Source organism: Panthera pardus, unplaced genomic scaffold (assembly GCF_024362965.1).
Source record: "Panthera pardus isolate Hobbes unplaced genomic scaffold, ASM2436296v1 HiC_scaffold_8, whole genome shotgun sequence".
NCBI lineage: Eukaryota > Metazoa > Chordata > Mammalia > Carnivora > Felidae > Panthera > Panthera pardus.
The window spans coordinates 18,985,800-19,001,396 of record NW_026527013.1 but is presented as its reverse complement, the minus strand read 5'-3'; the positions used below and the strand labels follow the sequence as shown (position 1 = coordinate 19,001,396).

General features: G+C 55.9%; 1 protein-coding gene across 2 annotated transcripts; it reads left to right on the top strand.

The window, feature by feature from the left end:
• The first annotated feature begins 3,350 nt into the window (after positions 1 to 3,350).
• CAMKV (CaM kinase like vesicle associated) lies at positions 3,351 to 15,538 on the top strand. Of its 2 annotated transcripts, XM_019416861.2 has the most exons (11): positions 3,353 to 3,554; positions 11,049 to 11,157; positions 11,268 to 11,399; positions 11,580 to 11,654; positions 11,868 to 12,006; positions 12,142 to 12,262; positions 12,419 to 12,494; positions 12,581 to 12,717; positions 12,878 to 12,956; positions 13,191 to 13,278; positions 13,577 to 15,538. In XM_019416861.2, the coding sequence occupies exons 2-11, from the start codon at positions 11,063 to 11,065 to the stop codon at positions 14,156 to 14,158; spliced, it is 1,524 nt and encodes a 507-aa protein (XP_019272406.1). In that variant the 5' UTR covers positions 3,353 to 3,554; positions 11,049 to 11,062; the 3' UTR covers positions 14,159 to 15,538. The 2 variants fall into 2 exon arrangements, with proteins under 2 accessions (XP_053753244.1, XP_019272406.1); XM_053897269.1 differs by lacking the exon at positions 11,268 to 11,399 and having other exon boundaries at positions 3,351 to 3,554.
• Positions 15,539 to 15,597: the final 59 nt, after the last annotated feature.

Here is a 15,597-nt window from a genome sequence, read left to right as displayed (position 1 = left end):
CTTCGAGCACTGTGGCATGTTTTAGACACAGAGTGGTGTGGGGAAGGACAGAGGTCCAGGCATGGAGTTAGAGATGGGGACCCTGGCACTCCCAAGGCACACCCTGCCTCTGCACAATGGAACTCCATGGGCCCTGGCAATCCTATCCTTTCCAGAGAACATCAGAGTCCCTTGGCTGGCATTGGCTCTGGTCTAGTCTGACCTTTACTGCACCCCAAGGGCAATCATAGACAGTGGCTGCTGTGGGTTTTGCCCCGTTGCCCTGGCGACAAGTGCAATTACCCTTGATTGCCAGCTGGTTGTCATGGCAATTTCAAACATAATGTAATAACCCACACAGCCTGGAGTGAGTCATGGGGGGGGGGGACAGCCCCCTCCCCTAGCTCCAGAGGAAAAGATGGCTTGCCCTCCTCCCTCCTCCATCTTGGGCCCTCTACGGGGGGCTAAGGACAGCAACATGGACAACAGCCTAACAGTTCCAAAGATGGCTGGGGACCTGGAACATTTGTTGCTTCCAAGAGAGGGTACCTATAAAAGTCTGGGCTTCTTGGGGTAGCTGGCCTGGTGAAAAGTCTGAACTTTGCCTAAAGCTCTATGCTTCTGTGGCCAGTCAGAGTATGAGGGTATGGGAGTGCTGGCCTTTGGTGCCCTGGGGCAGGAAGTCAGGGTCATGCAGGTGTCAGATAAGTCCTGGATCTTGGGTGGGAGATACAACCTGAACTGGGCAATGAGGATCTGACTTGCTTTGTGGGCTCTGTGGATAGGTAGGCTCACACTTTTTCCTGCCTCTCTGACTGTCTATCTCTGGTGAGAGCCAGAACTGTCAACCTTGGGCTCCTTTCCCCTCCTCAGCCTCCCAACCTGGGCTTCCCTGCCCACTGGCCTAGGGTACTGGTTTCTTTAGGATATCTTCATAGAGGCTACTGGACAATGTCAATGCCAACTGCCCCTGCTCTTTTCCCAAACTCTGCCCTGTCCTAAAGGGCTTTCCACCATTCCTCTGGCCAGGGGGGTGGCTAGAAGCCATGGCCCCTGACCTTGTCTAGCTCTAAATAGTAGAGGTGGGAATAAAGTTCCACGTGGGCCCAGTCCATGGCCTGGCAGAGTTGAGAGGATGGCATTCAGTTGGTATTGCTACCTCCTGCCCGGAGGGTGGCTAGAGATTGAAGCCAAAACACTGAAGCCCTACCCTGTCTGTGTCTCCCTGGCTGGGGGCTGAGGGACAAGTGTGCTCCCATCCCAACACTGTGTTCTCATCTTTAGGTTGCTCTATCCACAAAGGGCAAAGACCCGGCTACCCGCCCCACCCCCCTGTGCCCCCCACCAAATGCCTGACAGTGAGGGGCTGTCCTGGGTGGGGAGACTGGAAATAGCCTGTGATGTAGGGTCATCACAGCCCCTACCAGCCCTCGGGCATGGCCCAGGCTCTTCCCACATCCTGCTCCCATATCCTGATTCAGCCTCCACAGTCCTGAGGCCTGTGTCAGGCAGGGAGGGGACCGGTGGCTCCAGGGACCAATGGCTTCACAGACTAGCAACAGTGTCCATGTACATGTGCGAGCAAGCACGCCTGGGTGCACACAGAATGCAGATACACGTGCCACTGGGCACCACTGCACACACTGTGCTATTGCCGTCTCCTTCAGCAGAAGAGCTCACGCACACATACACTCACACGTGTACACACACACCCCACCACGTGCACTCACCCACAGGCACATGGAGTGTGCACACGACCAAGAAGAGGTGGAGCACTGCCAGCAGCAGGCAGGGCTCTAGCAAACCACCTCTTCCCCTGCCTCTAAATCCCCCATTCTAGTTTCTCCTTAGCCCAGCTTCTTCATACCCAGAGAGCTATGACCTTCAGGAAAGCCAGAAAATGTATGTCACATGTGTGGGGTCAGCAAGCCATGGCTCAGCTGTACTATACAACTCAGAAAACCATTGTTTCAAGGACAGTGGGCAGACAGCAGGCAGGACCGAATACCAGGCCATTCATTCATTCTGCAGACGTGAACTGAGCATACTGAAATGAAACACAGCCTCTGCCCTGCTGATGCCTAGCCTGCCAGGAGATTCCTACACAGTGGTGGGGTTGGTGCTGTGACTGAGACAACCCAGAGCACAGAGGGCCCAGAGGTGGCATCAGCCTGGCCTGGAAGAGGTGACCCAAAGCCAGGGAAGGATGTAAAGAGCTCCTTGACACCTTTGTCTGGAGGAAGATATTGAGGGGCCTTGTTTGAGTGGTCATTTCCCAGGCTAGCCTTCCCAACTCCAGCCCCAACTTCCTCACTTGAGCAGTCACTCCTGTCAGCAGCCATGGGGGGCCATACAGGGAAGACTCACTCAAATCCAAGGGTTTGGAAATGACCTTACCCAGGATGGGGTCAGAAGGCTCACTGGGAGGTTTGGGGTGGGGTGGAACCCAGCTCCAGGCACCAAGAAGCCTGTCTGGCCTTCCGACATGGGCCTCAGGATGGTTCTCAGTGCTTGTGAGGGGGAAGGGGCAAGCATTGGGTCTATGTGCCTCCCTGACAAAGGACAAAGAAATGGCCAAGGACTTCCTTCAAATCTTCTTCCAGGCAGTTCTTAGCCTTTTCCCATCAGAGGACGGGACTGGTGGGACCCCTTGGTGCAATAGTTCTCCTGTATCCCCACATCCCAGCCTAGGCTGCTGGTGGTGATGCTGCTCATGAAGTGTTTGAGGGTGATTAAACTGGAAAGAAAGCACAATCCATACCATGTCATAGGTGACTTTTATAGGCTGGGAAATTCAGTGCTGCACAAGGAGGGGGGGCAGCCTTGTGGGCTGGGCTAGCCACCCTGGCTGGGACTTCGGAATGAGAAAGGCTGAACTGGGGTGGGGTGGGGTGGGGGAATAGGAGGTTCTGCCACCATGGTCTGGAGCCCTCACTGACCACTTGCCCACATACTCAACCATGTGCTTACTATTCTTAGCTAGAGGATGCCCGTCTGTAATGCAGCTTGCCCTAGCAACTGCACACTTTGTTCTTGTAAGTAGGTTCCACCCTTTGGGTCAGGTTTTGGGAGCTAGGCAGAGTGCTGGTCCCCTGGGGACTACTACCTGCCAAGAGATTCCTGTGCAGCTCCAGGACTCTGGCTTTCCCCACACCTCCTACTCCCCACTCCCTGCCATGTGTATAAGAAGGCCCCTCTGGCCCCTGTTGCCCAGTCAGTCCCAGGGCCTAAGGGAGTCTTTGAGAGCCAGGCCGGCGCCAGGCTGGCTAGTGCTCAACAACTCTTTACCGCTGGTCGTCCGCCCCCCTTCGAGTGGGTTTCTGGCCTCAAGCTCCTCAAGGGCCCGGGCGGAGCCGGTTGAGGGAGGCCCCGCCCCCAGCCCGCCCCCGGCCCGGGGTGCGAATCCGGTGCCGGCGAGCGGCGGGAGATGCTGGAGGTTTGCGAGCCCAAGCGGCTGCAGCTGGCGCCGCGTCTGCCCCGCGTGCCCGGAGCGGATTCTGCCCGCCGCCCCCGGAACCCTCGGCGCCCCACTGAACCCGAGATCGCTTCCTCCGTGTGACCGACCGGCGCTGCAGGTGCGGGGCGGGCCGCGAGGTGGGGGGGCGCCCCCTGAACGCACGTTGTGGGGGTCTTGGGGGATTGGGTCTCTGACTCAAGATTCGGGTCGCTCAGTGCGCGGGGGCTCCGCGAGGGCTTGGGGTCTCAGTGGGGGCAGAGCACGAGGGTTCTGGAGATCCGGGGGTCGGAGAGCGGGGTTGGGCTTAAAGTTCCCCGTCACCTCTCACGGCTCGGGGGTCCCAGGGGAAGCCTCTGAGACTCAAGTCAGGCGAATCTTTCTCCCCCCGACCCCCCTCCGCCCCTCTCGCCCCCCCCCCCCCCCCCCCCCCCCGTCTTGCTGGGCTCCTAATTGTGAAAACCTTAACCCTCCAAGGTTCGTGGTGCCCCTTGGGGGTAGGGGCCGAGGGCTAAGCCGACCCTCCTGACTCCCAGAGCCGCCTTCAACCCCTCCCAACTGCCCCCGGGTCCCCTTCCTCCAGCTAGGCAGTCACTAATTTCCATGACAACGGAGAGTTCTTTATAGGCGACAACCTGAAGGGGGCTGGGCGGGGCTGCCGCGAGGTGGGGGAGGAGGCCCCAAGCCCCTGGGGGCCCGCAGCCCCCTAGCCAAGATTCAGCTTCCAAGCCTTAACGTGGGGGCCAGTTGGGGGTTCAGGGCACCGACCCAGCGCTGCGCGGTGGGGGTAGGGGACGCACATGTTTCTGCTGGGAGGTGCGGGGCTTGGTGCTCACACGTGTGCCTCCCGCATGTGTGTTGCTGTGCCAGCGGGGGCGAGTCAGCAGCGCTGGGGAAGGGGGTCAGGGTGGCGCCACGTTGGGGAGCAGGGTCCCTGGCTGGTGTGTGTGTGGGGGGGCAGTGGACAATGAACAAATGAATTTCTGCCTTACCCAGCTTGTAGTCTCTGTCAGAGACCCTAGGCTCTCCCAGCCCCCCATAGCTGTGCCAAACTGCTTTTGTCCGCACCCCGTAGACAGAGCCTGCTCCACCAGGTTCCCTTCTGGGGAGCAGGGCCCTCTATCCTTCACCAAAAGCTTAGTCTGCAGCAGTCCAGCCCCTGTCCTGCTGCCCCCCTCCAAGGCCCAGACTCTGAGCCCCCCAGGACCACCTAGAGAGACCCGATTCTCCCCCTCCCCCCACCCCACACCTCCTCAGTTGAATTTTAGCCACCTGATGGACCGCAGTTTTCTCCACTGGGAAATTGGTGTCTCTCCTCCCCTCAGTGTCAGGCTGGGCTCAGGGTGCGGCAGAGGTCTCTGCCCTTCTTTCACAGCATTTGATGTGAACCCCCAGGTGCCAAAGGCTGCCTTCCCCATATGTGCTGCTGGCCCTCCTCTCCAGCCCATGTCCTGGCCATCATTCCTTGCCCTGGAAGAAGGCCACAGACTTCATGATCTCCATCTAGGGAAATTGAGGCAGGGGGTTGGTGCTGTGCAGTTGTTATCCTGTTTCTGGGTTGTTTAGGGTGCTGTTTCTGGCCCCCCTGACGGGATCCACTGTTGGAAAGTGGGATGGCTGCAGCAGGGAATTAGGCTGAACTGCAAGAGGGGTCCTGGGGACCCAAGGCCTGGGGAGGATGGCAGGTAAAGGGGGCGTGGCTAGTCTAGGCTGGGCTGGGCCAGCTGAGAGAAGGGGCTACAAAGGGAAGCAGCCAGGTCTCTAAGCTTCATTCCAGCCCCCTTCCCCAGGCATGCACCCTCCACCTGATGGACCTGCCTTACCTAAACTGCCTAATGATTGGGAGAGGGGCTATGGAATTGTGGGGAGGGGACTGCAACAGCTGGCCTCTTCCCCCAGGCGTGGTTGTGCTTCCCACACCAAGTTCAGTGCATTTCTGAGGGATACAGGAGGGTTCAATGTCAAAGGTCCAGGCACCATGGGCAGCTCATGGCCCAGGTGTTCAGAGCATATGGCTGTGGAGGCCTTAGGGCTCTGCTGGGTGCCCATAGACCCCTTCAGAAACCCTACCCACCTTTCTTGCCTGTGTCATTGTGCCTGTGTCCTTTTTATTGTCACCCTTCCATCACTTTTTGCCATTGTCCCTCACTGTCCCTGCCCCCCTCTCTCTTTTCTAAAGTCTCTCAATTCCCCCTCCTCCCCTTCCTTGATGGGGCCAGGTGCCAGAACCCATGGGGAAGGAGTTGGGCCAAAATCTCAAGGAATTCTTAGAAAAGGGGTTGGCCAACACCTCTCCCCTTCCCCTTCCCTTTGTTTCAAAACTTCCATCACCATAGCAATCCTTTACTCTGGGGCCTTCCCCTGCATTTCCCTCCTCCACCCACAGGGCAGCAGGGCTGCCAGTGGATTTTCCTTCAGGGGTTCAAAGACTGGGACCCCAGGTGCCTGGGAGGGTCCAGTTGGTTCTTAGCCCTGCCATGCCAAGTTCAAGGCTGAACTTCCTGGAGGCACCACTGGACTATATGCCCACTGCTGAGGCTGGAGAGGCCCCCTGTTCTTACTCCGTCAGACGGGAGAGTCAGCAGCAGGAACTATGGACCATGGTTTAGCTGGAGCCTGAGGCCCAGCCACAGCAGCCCCCTGCCCATGTCCCTGAAGCAGCTGGACAGTGGGCTAGAAGCTTGGCTGTGCCTTCTGACACCAGACCCTGAGGGTGAAGTCTCCATTTCCCCTGGTCCTTCTAGTGAGACCTCAGCTGTGAGAGCCAGGCAAGGCTTGGGCCTAGGCATGTCCTTTGCAGCAGGAAATGCAGCCCCAGTCCCTGAGAGAGGAGAGTAGGGGAGGGGAGGGGGTACCTGAAGGCTGGTGTTCACAGCTGCCACTAAATCGGGAGGTGTTGCCCACAGTTGTTGGGAGGTAGCGGGAGGCCTCTTGGGCCCCTCCTGGCCTCCCAGGATTTACTGCAAGCTCTGGAACTCCACATGGGAGAGGTCCAGGGCAGCGGGAAACTTGTTTATTGCTGTGAAAGGTGGGGCCTGAACCAGGCTGACCCCAGTGGAGGAGGGAACAAGACTCCAATGCAGGACCACAGGACCTCTGGAGCCAGACTTGCTTAAGGCTGCAGCAGGGCCCCTATGGGACCCTTTATTACCAGGGCACCAACAGGCAGAGTCTCCCTCAGGTTTCCCTGAGGCTCGATTGCCCAAGCCCAGGGGTCAGACCTGAGGAGCAGGCAGTAACTGGGAGTGCTTGGCCATCAGGCATCCTTAGAGTCAGCTGGAGGGCACTGGCAGTGCCAGGCTCTGCGCTTCCCCTAAGCTCCCTTTGGACAGCCCCCTGTGCACACCGTTTCTCTGCAGGAAATGGAAAGAGCCATATCTCTAGGGAAATGGCCGTTATGGGGCTTCTGTGTCCTCCCATGTCCCAGTGTTGACCTGGGCTCTGCCCCTGTGTCAGTGGGAGGATAGTTCTCCACTGTTGGGTATTGGGTCTGGGCTGACTGGGCCGTGGGGGGTGAGAAATGCAAACCCCTTTCTGCCTGGCTTGTCACCATTCTTGAAGTTGTCCCTTGACTGCTCCCCTAGCTTCAGGACCAGGGCCTCCCTTGTTGCAAGCAGGTGCCAGGGGCTTGGTGCGCACACCAGCAACCTCCCAGGCAGCAGCAGTGGGCAGCAGATGGTGGAGAGGGTGGGGGTAGAGGGGACCCCTTTTCTCCTTTCTTCGCCCTGGGGCTAGAAAGGGGGTAGAGGCAAATGGGTACAGTTTGGTGAAGGAAGCAGTAACTGACTGAGATCAGGGCACCCACGGTAGGGAGAGAGGCCCATCTGTCCCTGCCCCATTCATGAGGTTTTAGGATCTAGATTCAGGCTGATGTGACTGTGAGCAGAGGCCTGGATTTCTGTGGTGGAGGAGACCACAAGACTAATCCTGGATCCTTGCGAGCACAAGAGAATATGTATGGCTGAAAGCTGGGCCAATATCAGGGATGGGCTTATACAGAATCTCCCACACCACGTAGCAGAGCAAGGAGCTGATAGGGTGGGGAAAGTGGAGGTTGTGGAAAGTATCTCAGAGAAGGGCCATTTTGAGCCTGGAACATCAGAATCATTTTAGACAATTGGTTGCACAAACAACCTTATAATGTCAGAAATCACAACAAACCAAGAAAGAGATTAAGCACTGGTCTTGACACCTAGCTCATGTGGAGGCTGCTTCACAGGGAGGCCAAGGTGGGCAGTACCCTTGTCAGTGTCCACACTTCCTGCCATTGAATGGACACAGTTGAGCTGGTTAGTCACCTGTTGTTGGATTTTAGGTAGTTGCTGATTTTTTTTTTACGTTATAAATAACTCTGCCGTGACAAATAGGATACTGATGGGAAGCTTTGGGGGAAGGGCATTCCTGCCACAGGGAACGGTGTAAGCAAAGCAACAGAGCTGGGACACAGGTCCCTCCCACCTCTCCTGGGGGGCCCGCAGGCTGAGGTACCACCCTCCTGCCCAGTACATGGCTCTTGGATTCCAGCCCGGAAAGGGAATCACAGTGCGTTAGAGCCATTGAGGGACTGATGCAGGCCCCCTCCCCCAGATTGTTAGGGCACAGAGATGAGTGGCCGGCAGTGGTGGGTGGCTGTGCCTCTGCTGTCAGCTGTGAGTGTGGGATTCCAGCCACATGCTCCTCTCCGGCAGACGCAGGAGCAGGGCTGTGACCATGGTGGCAAAGACACACAGTCGGGGACAATCTTCAAAGCTTCTCGTTTGCCTCTGCAGTGCCTCACAAGATGGCTTAAGCCCTGGCTTAAATCACACCAGTGAAATGCATTTGCGTTTCCTGAGCCCAAATAACCCATATGAGGGAAGGATGAAATTTGTTTCCTAATGCTGAGGACAAATTTGAGGGAACACTTCCAGGACTGTGACCCCTGGGGAGGGAGTGGCCTCTGCCTGGGAGGAATCAAGCAAAAGCCAGGGCTAGCCATGGGACTTGTGTGGGTCCTGGCCTTTGACCCTGGCTGGCAGAGTCCCTGTGACCCAAGCGGCTTCCTCTGGGGATGGCTTCTTTCCTTCTCTACTACCGTGTAGTTGCAGTGAGTCCAGATAGGGGAGCATCTAGGTGCACAGCAAGTGCTAATTGGCGTGGAGGGACGGTATGCACAGCCAGCAGCAGCAGGGTCGTTTGCAGCCTCCATGCAGAGCTTTTGCCATGGCCTCAGTATCACATTAACCATGTGTTATGGAGGTCCAGACAGTCAGTAACTCCCCTCCTGAAGTTTACCTGTAGCAAGAGCTGCGAGTGCATTTTCCTTTGGGTGCTGGAGCCAGTCCACCCACCACCGCAAGTGAGGATTGGGTTGGCAAGGTTGCAGACCCATGGGTGCCATGTCCCAGGTGCCAGAGTGCCTGGAGCCCACTGTAGTCAGCTGCATGTGGTCACCTTTGTGACACCCACCCCTGGCCAGGGTCTTATTCCCTGGACCTGACTGCCCAGATCTCCTGTGGGCCCTGGCAGTGAGGCCCTGGCAGGCTTGTCTAGCTTTTCTGGACCGTTTACCCCTGCACGCCTCCTGGCAAATCCTTCTCCTCTAAGGCTCAGCCCTGCTGCTGCTTCTCCCTCAAAGCCTTTCCTCACTTCCACCCAAATGGGGTCTCTCTGAGGAAACTCTCCAAGGACTGTGCCTGAATGCAACATTTATTAAATCAATAAAGGTAATCATAGTAAAAATTCTAACAGAAAATAATACAAGATATAAATCTGCCCCTTTAACACACAATTCTTTGCCCCAAAGAGCACTCTGATTTTCTTAGCTGTCTTTCCAGAATGGAGTTTGGAGTATACTGGAACATAAACTTTAAGAAATTTACCCAGGGGAGCCTGGGTGGCTCAGTTGGTTAAGCGTCCAACTTTGGCTGTGGCCACGATCTCATGGTCTATGAGTTTGAGTCCTGTGTCGGGTTCTGAGCTGAGAGCTCAGATCCTGGAGCCTGCTTCAGATTCTGTCTGTCTCTCTCTCTCTCTCCCTCTCCCTCTCTCTCTCTCTCTCTCTCTCTCTCTGCCCCTCCCTCACTCATGCTCATGCTCTCTCTCTCAAAAAACAAATAAACGTTTAAAAAATTGTTTTTAAATAAAAAATTTACCCAAATAGCAGCACCCTTGACCCAGCATTCTGTCCCTTGCTTTTCTACTTAACATATCTCAGAAACCGTCCAACAGCAGTGCATTTCCGTACTTTATTCTTTGTAATAGCTACCCAGTGTTCTTTTTTTAATTTTTTTTTAACATTTATTTATTTTTGAGAGACAGAGAGAGACAGAGCATGAGCAGGGGAGGGGCAGAGAGAGAGGGAGACACATATTCCGAAGTAGGCTCCAGGCTCCAAGCTGTCAGCACAGAGCCCGATGTGGGGCTCGAACTTGCAAACCACAAGATCATGACCTGAGCCGAAGTTGGACGCTTAACCAACTGAGCCACCCAGGCGCCCCTACCAAGTGTTCTTCCATATGGATGGCTATAATTTCTTTTTTGATTAAAAAATTTTTTGCGTGTTTATTTTATTTTTGAGAGAAAGAGACAGAGACAGAGAGAGAGACAGAGAGAGAACGAGTGGGGGAGGGGCAGAGGCAGTGGGAGACGCAGAATCTAAAGCAGGCTCCAGACTCTAAGCTGTCAGCACAGAGCCTGATGTGGGGCTCGAACTTGCAAACCACAAGATCATGACCTGAGCCGAAGTCTGTGTTTAACCGAAAGAGCCACCCAGGCACCCCCACGGATAGCTATAATTTTTATCAACATTTTAAAATTGTGAAATATATCGAAAATCTAGAAATGTGCCCCAAACTTGTATGTACATTTTTACAAATTATTATAAAGCAAACACCTGTGAAAACCATCACTCAGGTTCAGAAATCAGCTCTCCAGAATCTCCCCGTGTCCTGACTCAATCGCAACTACTCTCTTTCTTGTGGAAGGACTTATGGTACTTATTTCCTAGCTCTTTATAAAAACAGTTTTACCAGAATGTTTGTATCCTTAGTACAAGTTAGTTCTGCCTGTTTTGAACTCTGAATCAATAGGATTATGCTGTATGTATTCTTTTGTGTCTATTTCACTCAACACTATTGGTGAGATTCACCATGTGGTTGGCTATAGCTATAGCTCCTTCATTTCCATTGCTGTGTAATATGAGTGTCCTGTGGCAAAAATGTATGCATTTCTGCTCAAGTCTTTGCTAACACTTGGTATCTTCAGACTTTCAGAGATGGCTATCTGCTGGGTGGGTGGTTATATTCCCCATCATCTGTGCAATAGCTGAAATTTAAAGAAATTGGTAAAAAAAAATTCTTAATGTACATAATAGAAAGTGATTCCCTGATATGTCGGTTTAATATGTTTTTCGTAAGTAGGGGCTGTTGTAGTTCAGGCAGCCAAGCTGAGTGGCAGGAGCTGTGGCCAGAAAAGCAGGGGTAGGAGGCTGACCACCCTCTAGCCCTTCCTAGTGCAGTCTCTGCCCCTTGCCTTGTCCTGAGCCATGCTGGGGTCTCCCAGAGCCAGCCTCCATACTGTGGGGAGAAGCCTCCATGTTGTGGTACAGCTGAGCCAGACTCCATCCTGTCTGCAGCTCAGAGACTGGCAATGCCGTTTGGGTGTGTGACTCTGGGCGATAAGAAGAACTATAACCAGCCGTCGGAGGTGACTGACAGATATGATTTGGGACAGGTCATCAAGACGTGAGTGCGGGGTCTTGTGGTCAAGGGTGGGTGGGCAAGGGCCTGGGAAAGGAGAGCAGAGGGCAGCCCACATTGAGGCCAGGGCTGAGTGGGGTGCTTGCTGGCTACAGTGAGGAGTTCTGTGAGATCTTCCGGGCCAAGGACAAGACGACGGGCAAGCTGCACACCTGCAAGAAGTTCCAGAAGCGGGACGGCCGCAAGGTGCGGAAGGCGGCCAAGAACGAAATAGGCATCCTCAAGATGTGAGTGTGAGGCCTCGGGGTGGGGTGGCATAGGAGGTAGCAGGGAATGGTTTCAAGGGCAGGTGACCTCAAGCAGTACCAGGCTCTGGCCAGTTAGTTTGCTGTGGCCCACAGTGGCAACCAGAGCCTCTCTTAGGGGTTTACCCAGCCCTAACTGTTGGCCCCTCTCTCCGCTGCCAGGGTGAAGCATCCCAACATCCTGCAACTGGTGGATGTGTTTGTGACCCGCAAGGAGTACTTCATCTTCCTGGAGCTGTGAGTGTGGGTCTGGGGTCCCCGGATTCCTCAGTCCCCAGGGCCTTTACCTGCTCTGCCCTCTGCAACCAGGGAAAGCCCCCTTTCTGGCCCCTTGGGGTGTTGGGTCCCCATGCCTTGCCCAGCTAGCTGCCTGGTGTAGGCAGCCTGCCCAAATACTCCTGCCCCACCCCCGATCCTGCCCACGTGGGCTCAGGGGCTGGTGTCCCTCAGGGCCACGGGGAGGGAGGTGTTTGACTGGATCCTGGACCAGGGCTACTACTCGGAGCGAGATACAAGCAATGTGGTGCGGCAGGTCCTGGAGGCCGTGGCCTACCTGCACTCACTCAAGATCGTGCACAGGAACCTCAAGGTGAGGCCAGGAGCCAGGTCTGTTGGCACCCGGCCTGGGGCTGAGGTGGACAGCACCTTGGGGTCTTGGTCTAGCCTCTGAGGTCCTCATGGAGTCTTTCTCTGCCCACCCACATGTCATTCCTGCCCGGAGCAGCTGGAGAACCTGGTTTACTATAATCGGTTGAAGAACTCAAAGATTGTCATCAGCGACTTCCACCTGGCTAAGCTAGAGAATGGCCTCATCAAGGAGCCCTGTGGGACTCCCGAGTACCTGGGCAAGCAGGGGGTGGGGCAGGGACAGGGTGGGGGACAGCCTTCAAGGAGTGGCTCTGGGTAGGGGGAAGGAAGTCTCCAGCCCAGGAAGTGGGTATGAGCGGTCCCAGGCTTGGCCAGGCCTGATATTGACCACCAGATGGACACTGTGTTTGCAGCCCCAGAGGTGGTAGGCCGGCAGCGGTATGGACGCCCCGTGGACTGCTGGGCCATTGGAGTCATCATGTACATCCTGTGAGTGAATGGGCTTGTAGCCAGGCCAGGTGGGGTTCTGTGTCCATGGCCTTCTTAAGTGACCCTGCCCTTTGGCCCCCATGTAGGCTTTCAGGGAACCCACCTTTCTATGAGGAGGTGGAGGAAGATGACTATGAGAACCATGACAAGAACCTCTTCCGCAAGATCCTAGCTGGCGACTACGAGTTTGACTCTCCATACTGGGATGACATTTCCCAGGCAGGTGAGGAGGTGCCCAGTGTGTGGGTAGCGGGAGGGTTGGTATGGGGGACCTGCTCTCAGCCTTCTCTGCTGGACTCTGCTCCTACCTCCCAGCCTATTCATCACCTCTAGACAGTGAGATGAGGTGCCAATGCCTCACCTCTCCTTGGCTTTGTCCCCAGCCAAAGACCTGGTCACAAGGCTGATGGAGGTGGAGCAAGACCAGCGCATCACTGCAGAAGAGGCCATCTCCCATGAGTGGTGAGCAGGGCCCATGGAGGACAGAAGGAGAGGCCAGATTTCCCTTGGCCTCTGTCCTCCTCACATCTAGTAGCCCCCATCCTTGAGGCTTTGAGTAGGGGTTGGGGGTGCCCAGAGCTCAGGCCCAGCCCAGAGGCCTGCCTGGTAACTTCTGGATCTTAAGAGAAAAGGACTGGGCAGTCTCCCTGAAGGCCTATACACCCTCAGATCCAGATGCATCTGTACCCTTTCTAGGATTTCTGGCAATGCTGCTTCTGATAAGAACATCAAGGATGGTGTCTGCGCCCAGATTGAAAAGAACTTTGCCAGGGCTAAGTGGAAGGTAAGGCTTGGATGACTCCCTTTCTTGGATTGATCCCAAGTGCTCCTTCTGGCACACACAGTTTCTTGCCTATATCATATCCCTGCAGCCACACACAGGCGTTTCTTCAGCTATCAGGTGTGATTGTAGCCACTGTCACTACCTTAAGTGGGTGTGTTGAACAGCTGGGTCCCTGGCCCTTGGGTGGTCAGAGGCAGCCAGGGACGCCATGGAATGGTCTGTGTTTGGCCTTTGCGAAGGAATGGATCCAGCTTCTGTGAGCCCCACTCTGAGCCTCTCTCCACTGCCCTCCTTTCAGAAGGCTGTCCGAGTGACCACCCTCATGAAACGGCTCCGGGCACCAGAGCAGTCCAGCACAGCTACAGCCCAGTCTGCCCCAGCCACAGACACTGCCACCGCTGGGGCTGCAGGTGGGGCCACAGCTGCAAGTGGAGCTGCCCCAGCCCTTGGGGGCAGTGCCACCTCAGCCACAGTGGGTGATGCTGCTCTTGCCGCAAAGAGTGATAATACAGCCCCCGCAGACCGTAGTGCCACCCCAGCCACAGATGGCAGTGTCACCCCAGCCACTGATGGCAGTGTCACCCCAGCCACCGATGGGAGCATCACCCCAGCCACCGATGGGAGCATCACCCCAGCTACCGACAGGAGTGTTACTCCAGCCACTGATGGGAGAGCCACACCAGCCACAGAAGAGAGCATCATGCCCACCACTCAAAGCAGTGTCACACCGGCTACCAAGGCAGCTGCCACCCCTGAGCCGGCTTTGGCCCAGCCGGACAGCACAGCCCCCGGGGGCACAACAGGCCAGGCTCCACCCTCTAGTAAAGGGGAAGAGGCTGCTGGCTATGCCCAGGAGTCTCGGAGGGAGGAGACCAGCTGAGTGGGCAGTCTGGTGTGGGGCAGGGGATGGGCAGGAGGGTGGGAGAGTGGATGAGGGGCTTCTCACTGTACATAGAGTCATTGGCCTGATGCCCTTGCTCCCCCTGCCCCTGCCTCCCAGTGTGGGGCATGTCTGGGGGCCACGGGAGAGCAGTCTCATCTCCTGTGTGTATGTGCGTGAGTGGTGGGCAGGCCAGAGGCAGGACCGGCCCCAGCCCCTGCATGGATTCCTTGTGGCTTTTCTGTCTTTCGCTAGCTTCACCAGTTTCTGTTCCTTGCGGGATGCTGCTCTAGGGATACTCAGGAGGTCCCTGCTCCCTTCCCCTTCCCTTTTTGCCTCACAATTTCCCCAGGCAGGCCCTGCAGGTCCCATCCTTTCCCAGGCCCTAATCTTGGGTGGCCTTGCCCTGAGAGCTGGTCCTCCAGCGAGGCCCTGTCAGCGGTCTTAGGCTCCTGCACATGAAGGTATGTGCCTGTGGTATGTGGGCTGCTCTAAGAATGGACACAGGCTTGTATAGAGAATTCAAAAATCTAGGGCAGTATGCTTTAAGACAAGACTGGTCACATGGTTGGGGGCACTGCTTGGTAGCTTTAGGGGTCCTCAGAAGTGAAAGAGAATGAGTGTGGCGGGGGGGGGGGAGGGGTAGAAGCTTCCATCTTTGTCCCTGGAAAGTTCTCACCAACACCCTTATGCTATTTCCTGCCCTCCTGGGTTCTGCAGTGGGTTGCCCTATGCCCTGAGCTTCATGAGCCTGTAAGGGGAAGGAGGAGCAGTTGGGATGTGGCAGTGAAAACTGGAAGGCAGAGTGCAGGCCCAGCTCGTCATGCACCAGCCTAGCTTGGTCCTTACCCTGAGCCAAACAGGGAGGGCTGGTATCCCCTGGCTCTTCTCTGATGGAGTCCCTTAGGTTCAGTCTACAGTCCTCTCCATTGAAGGGGGCCTGCTGCATGGCAGTGTCCCATAGTCTGATTTAGGGGGTTGCCCTTCATAGGGGCAGATTTCTGCCTTCCTAATCCAACAACAAAATAGAGAGGAACCCCCTCTACGTCTGTGACCCACTTCCCCTTCTATCATGGCTGAAACAGAGGCCCAGGTGCCTCTGAGCCATGCTGAGTTGCTTTTTCTGGGATGAGGAAGTGGAATAAGGCTTCCCCGTTTCCTGATCGAGGCTCCTGGCAGGTGCCCTTTGTCAGACCCCACCACAGCTTGGGCAGGCAGCCACACTGGTCCCGGCCTTTGCTCGGCACTCCAGTGTCAGTCCTGCCCTTCTCCCTGCATGCCTGTGGGTCTGCTCTGGTGTATGAAGGTTGGTAGGCTAACTGTGTGCCTGCTGAACCTGGCAAATAAATGTCACCCTGCCAAAGCCTCTGGCCATCCTCTTGCCGTTGCTTCCTCTGTCTTACTGGGGAGGGGCCCCTGGAAGGCAATGGGGAGGGAAG

What these genes read in the sequence shown, in the direction of transcription:
- CAMKV (XM_019416861.2), top strand. Translation starts at nt 11,063, where the DNA reads ATGCCGTTTGGGTGTGTGACTCTGGGCGATAAGAAGAACTATAACCAG. An exon ending in GAAATAGGCATCCTCAAGAT is followed by an intron (nt 11,400 to 11,579) that starts GTGAGTGTGAGG and finishes CTCCGCTGCCAG; the next exon opens with GGTGAAGCATCCCAACATCC. An exon ending in GGATGACATTTCCCAGGCAG is followed by an intron (nt 12,718 to 12,877) that starts GTGAGGAGGTGC and finishes CTTTGTCCCCAG; the next exon opens with CCAAAGACCTGGTCACAAGG.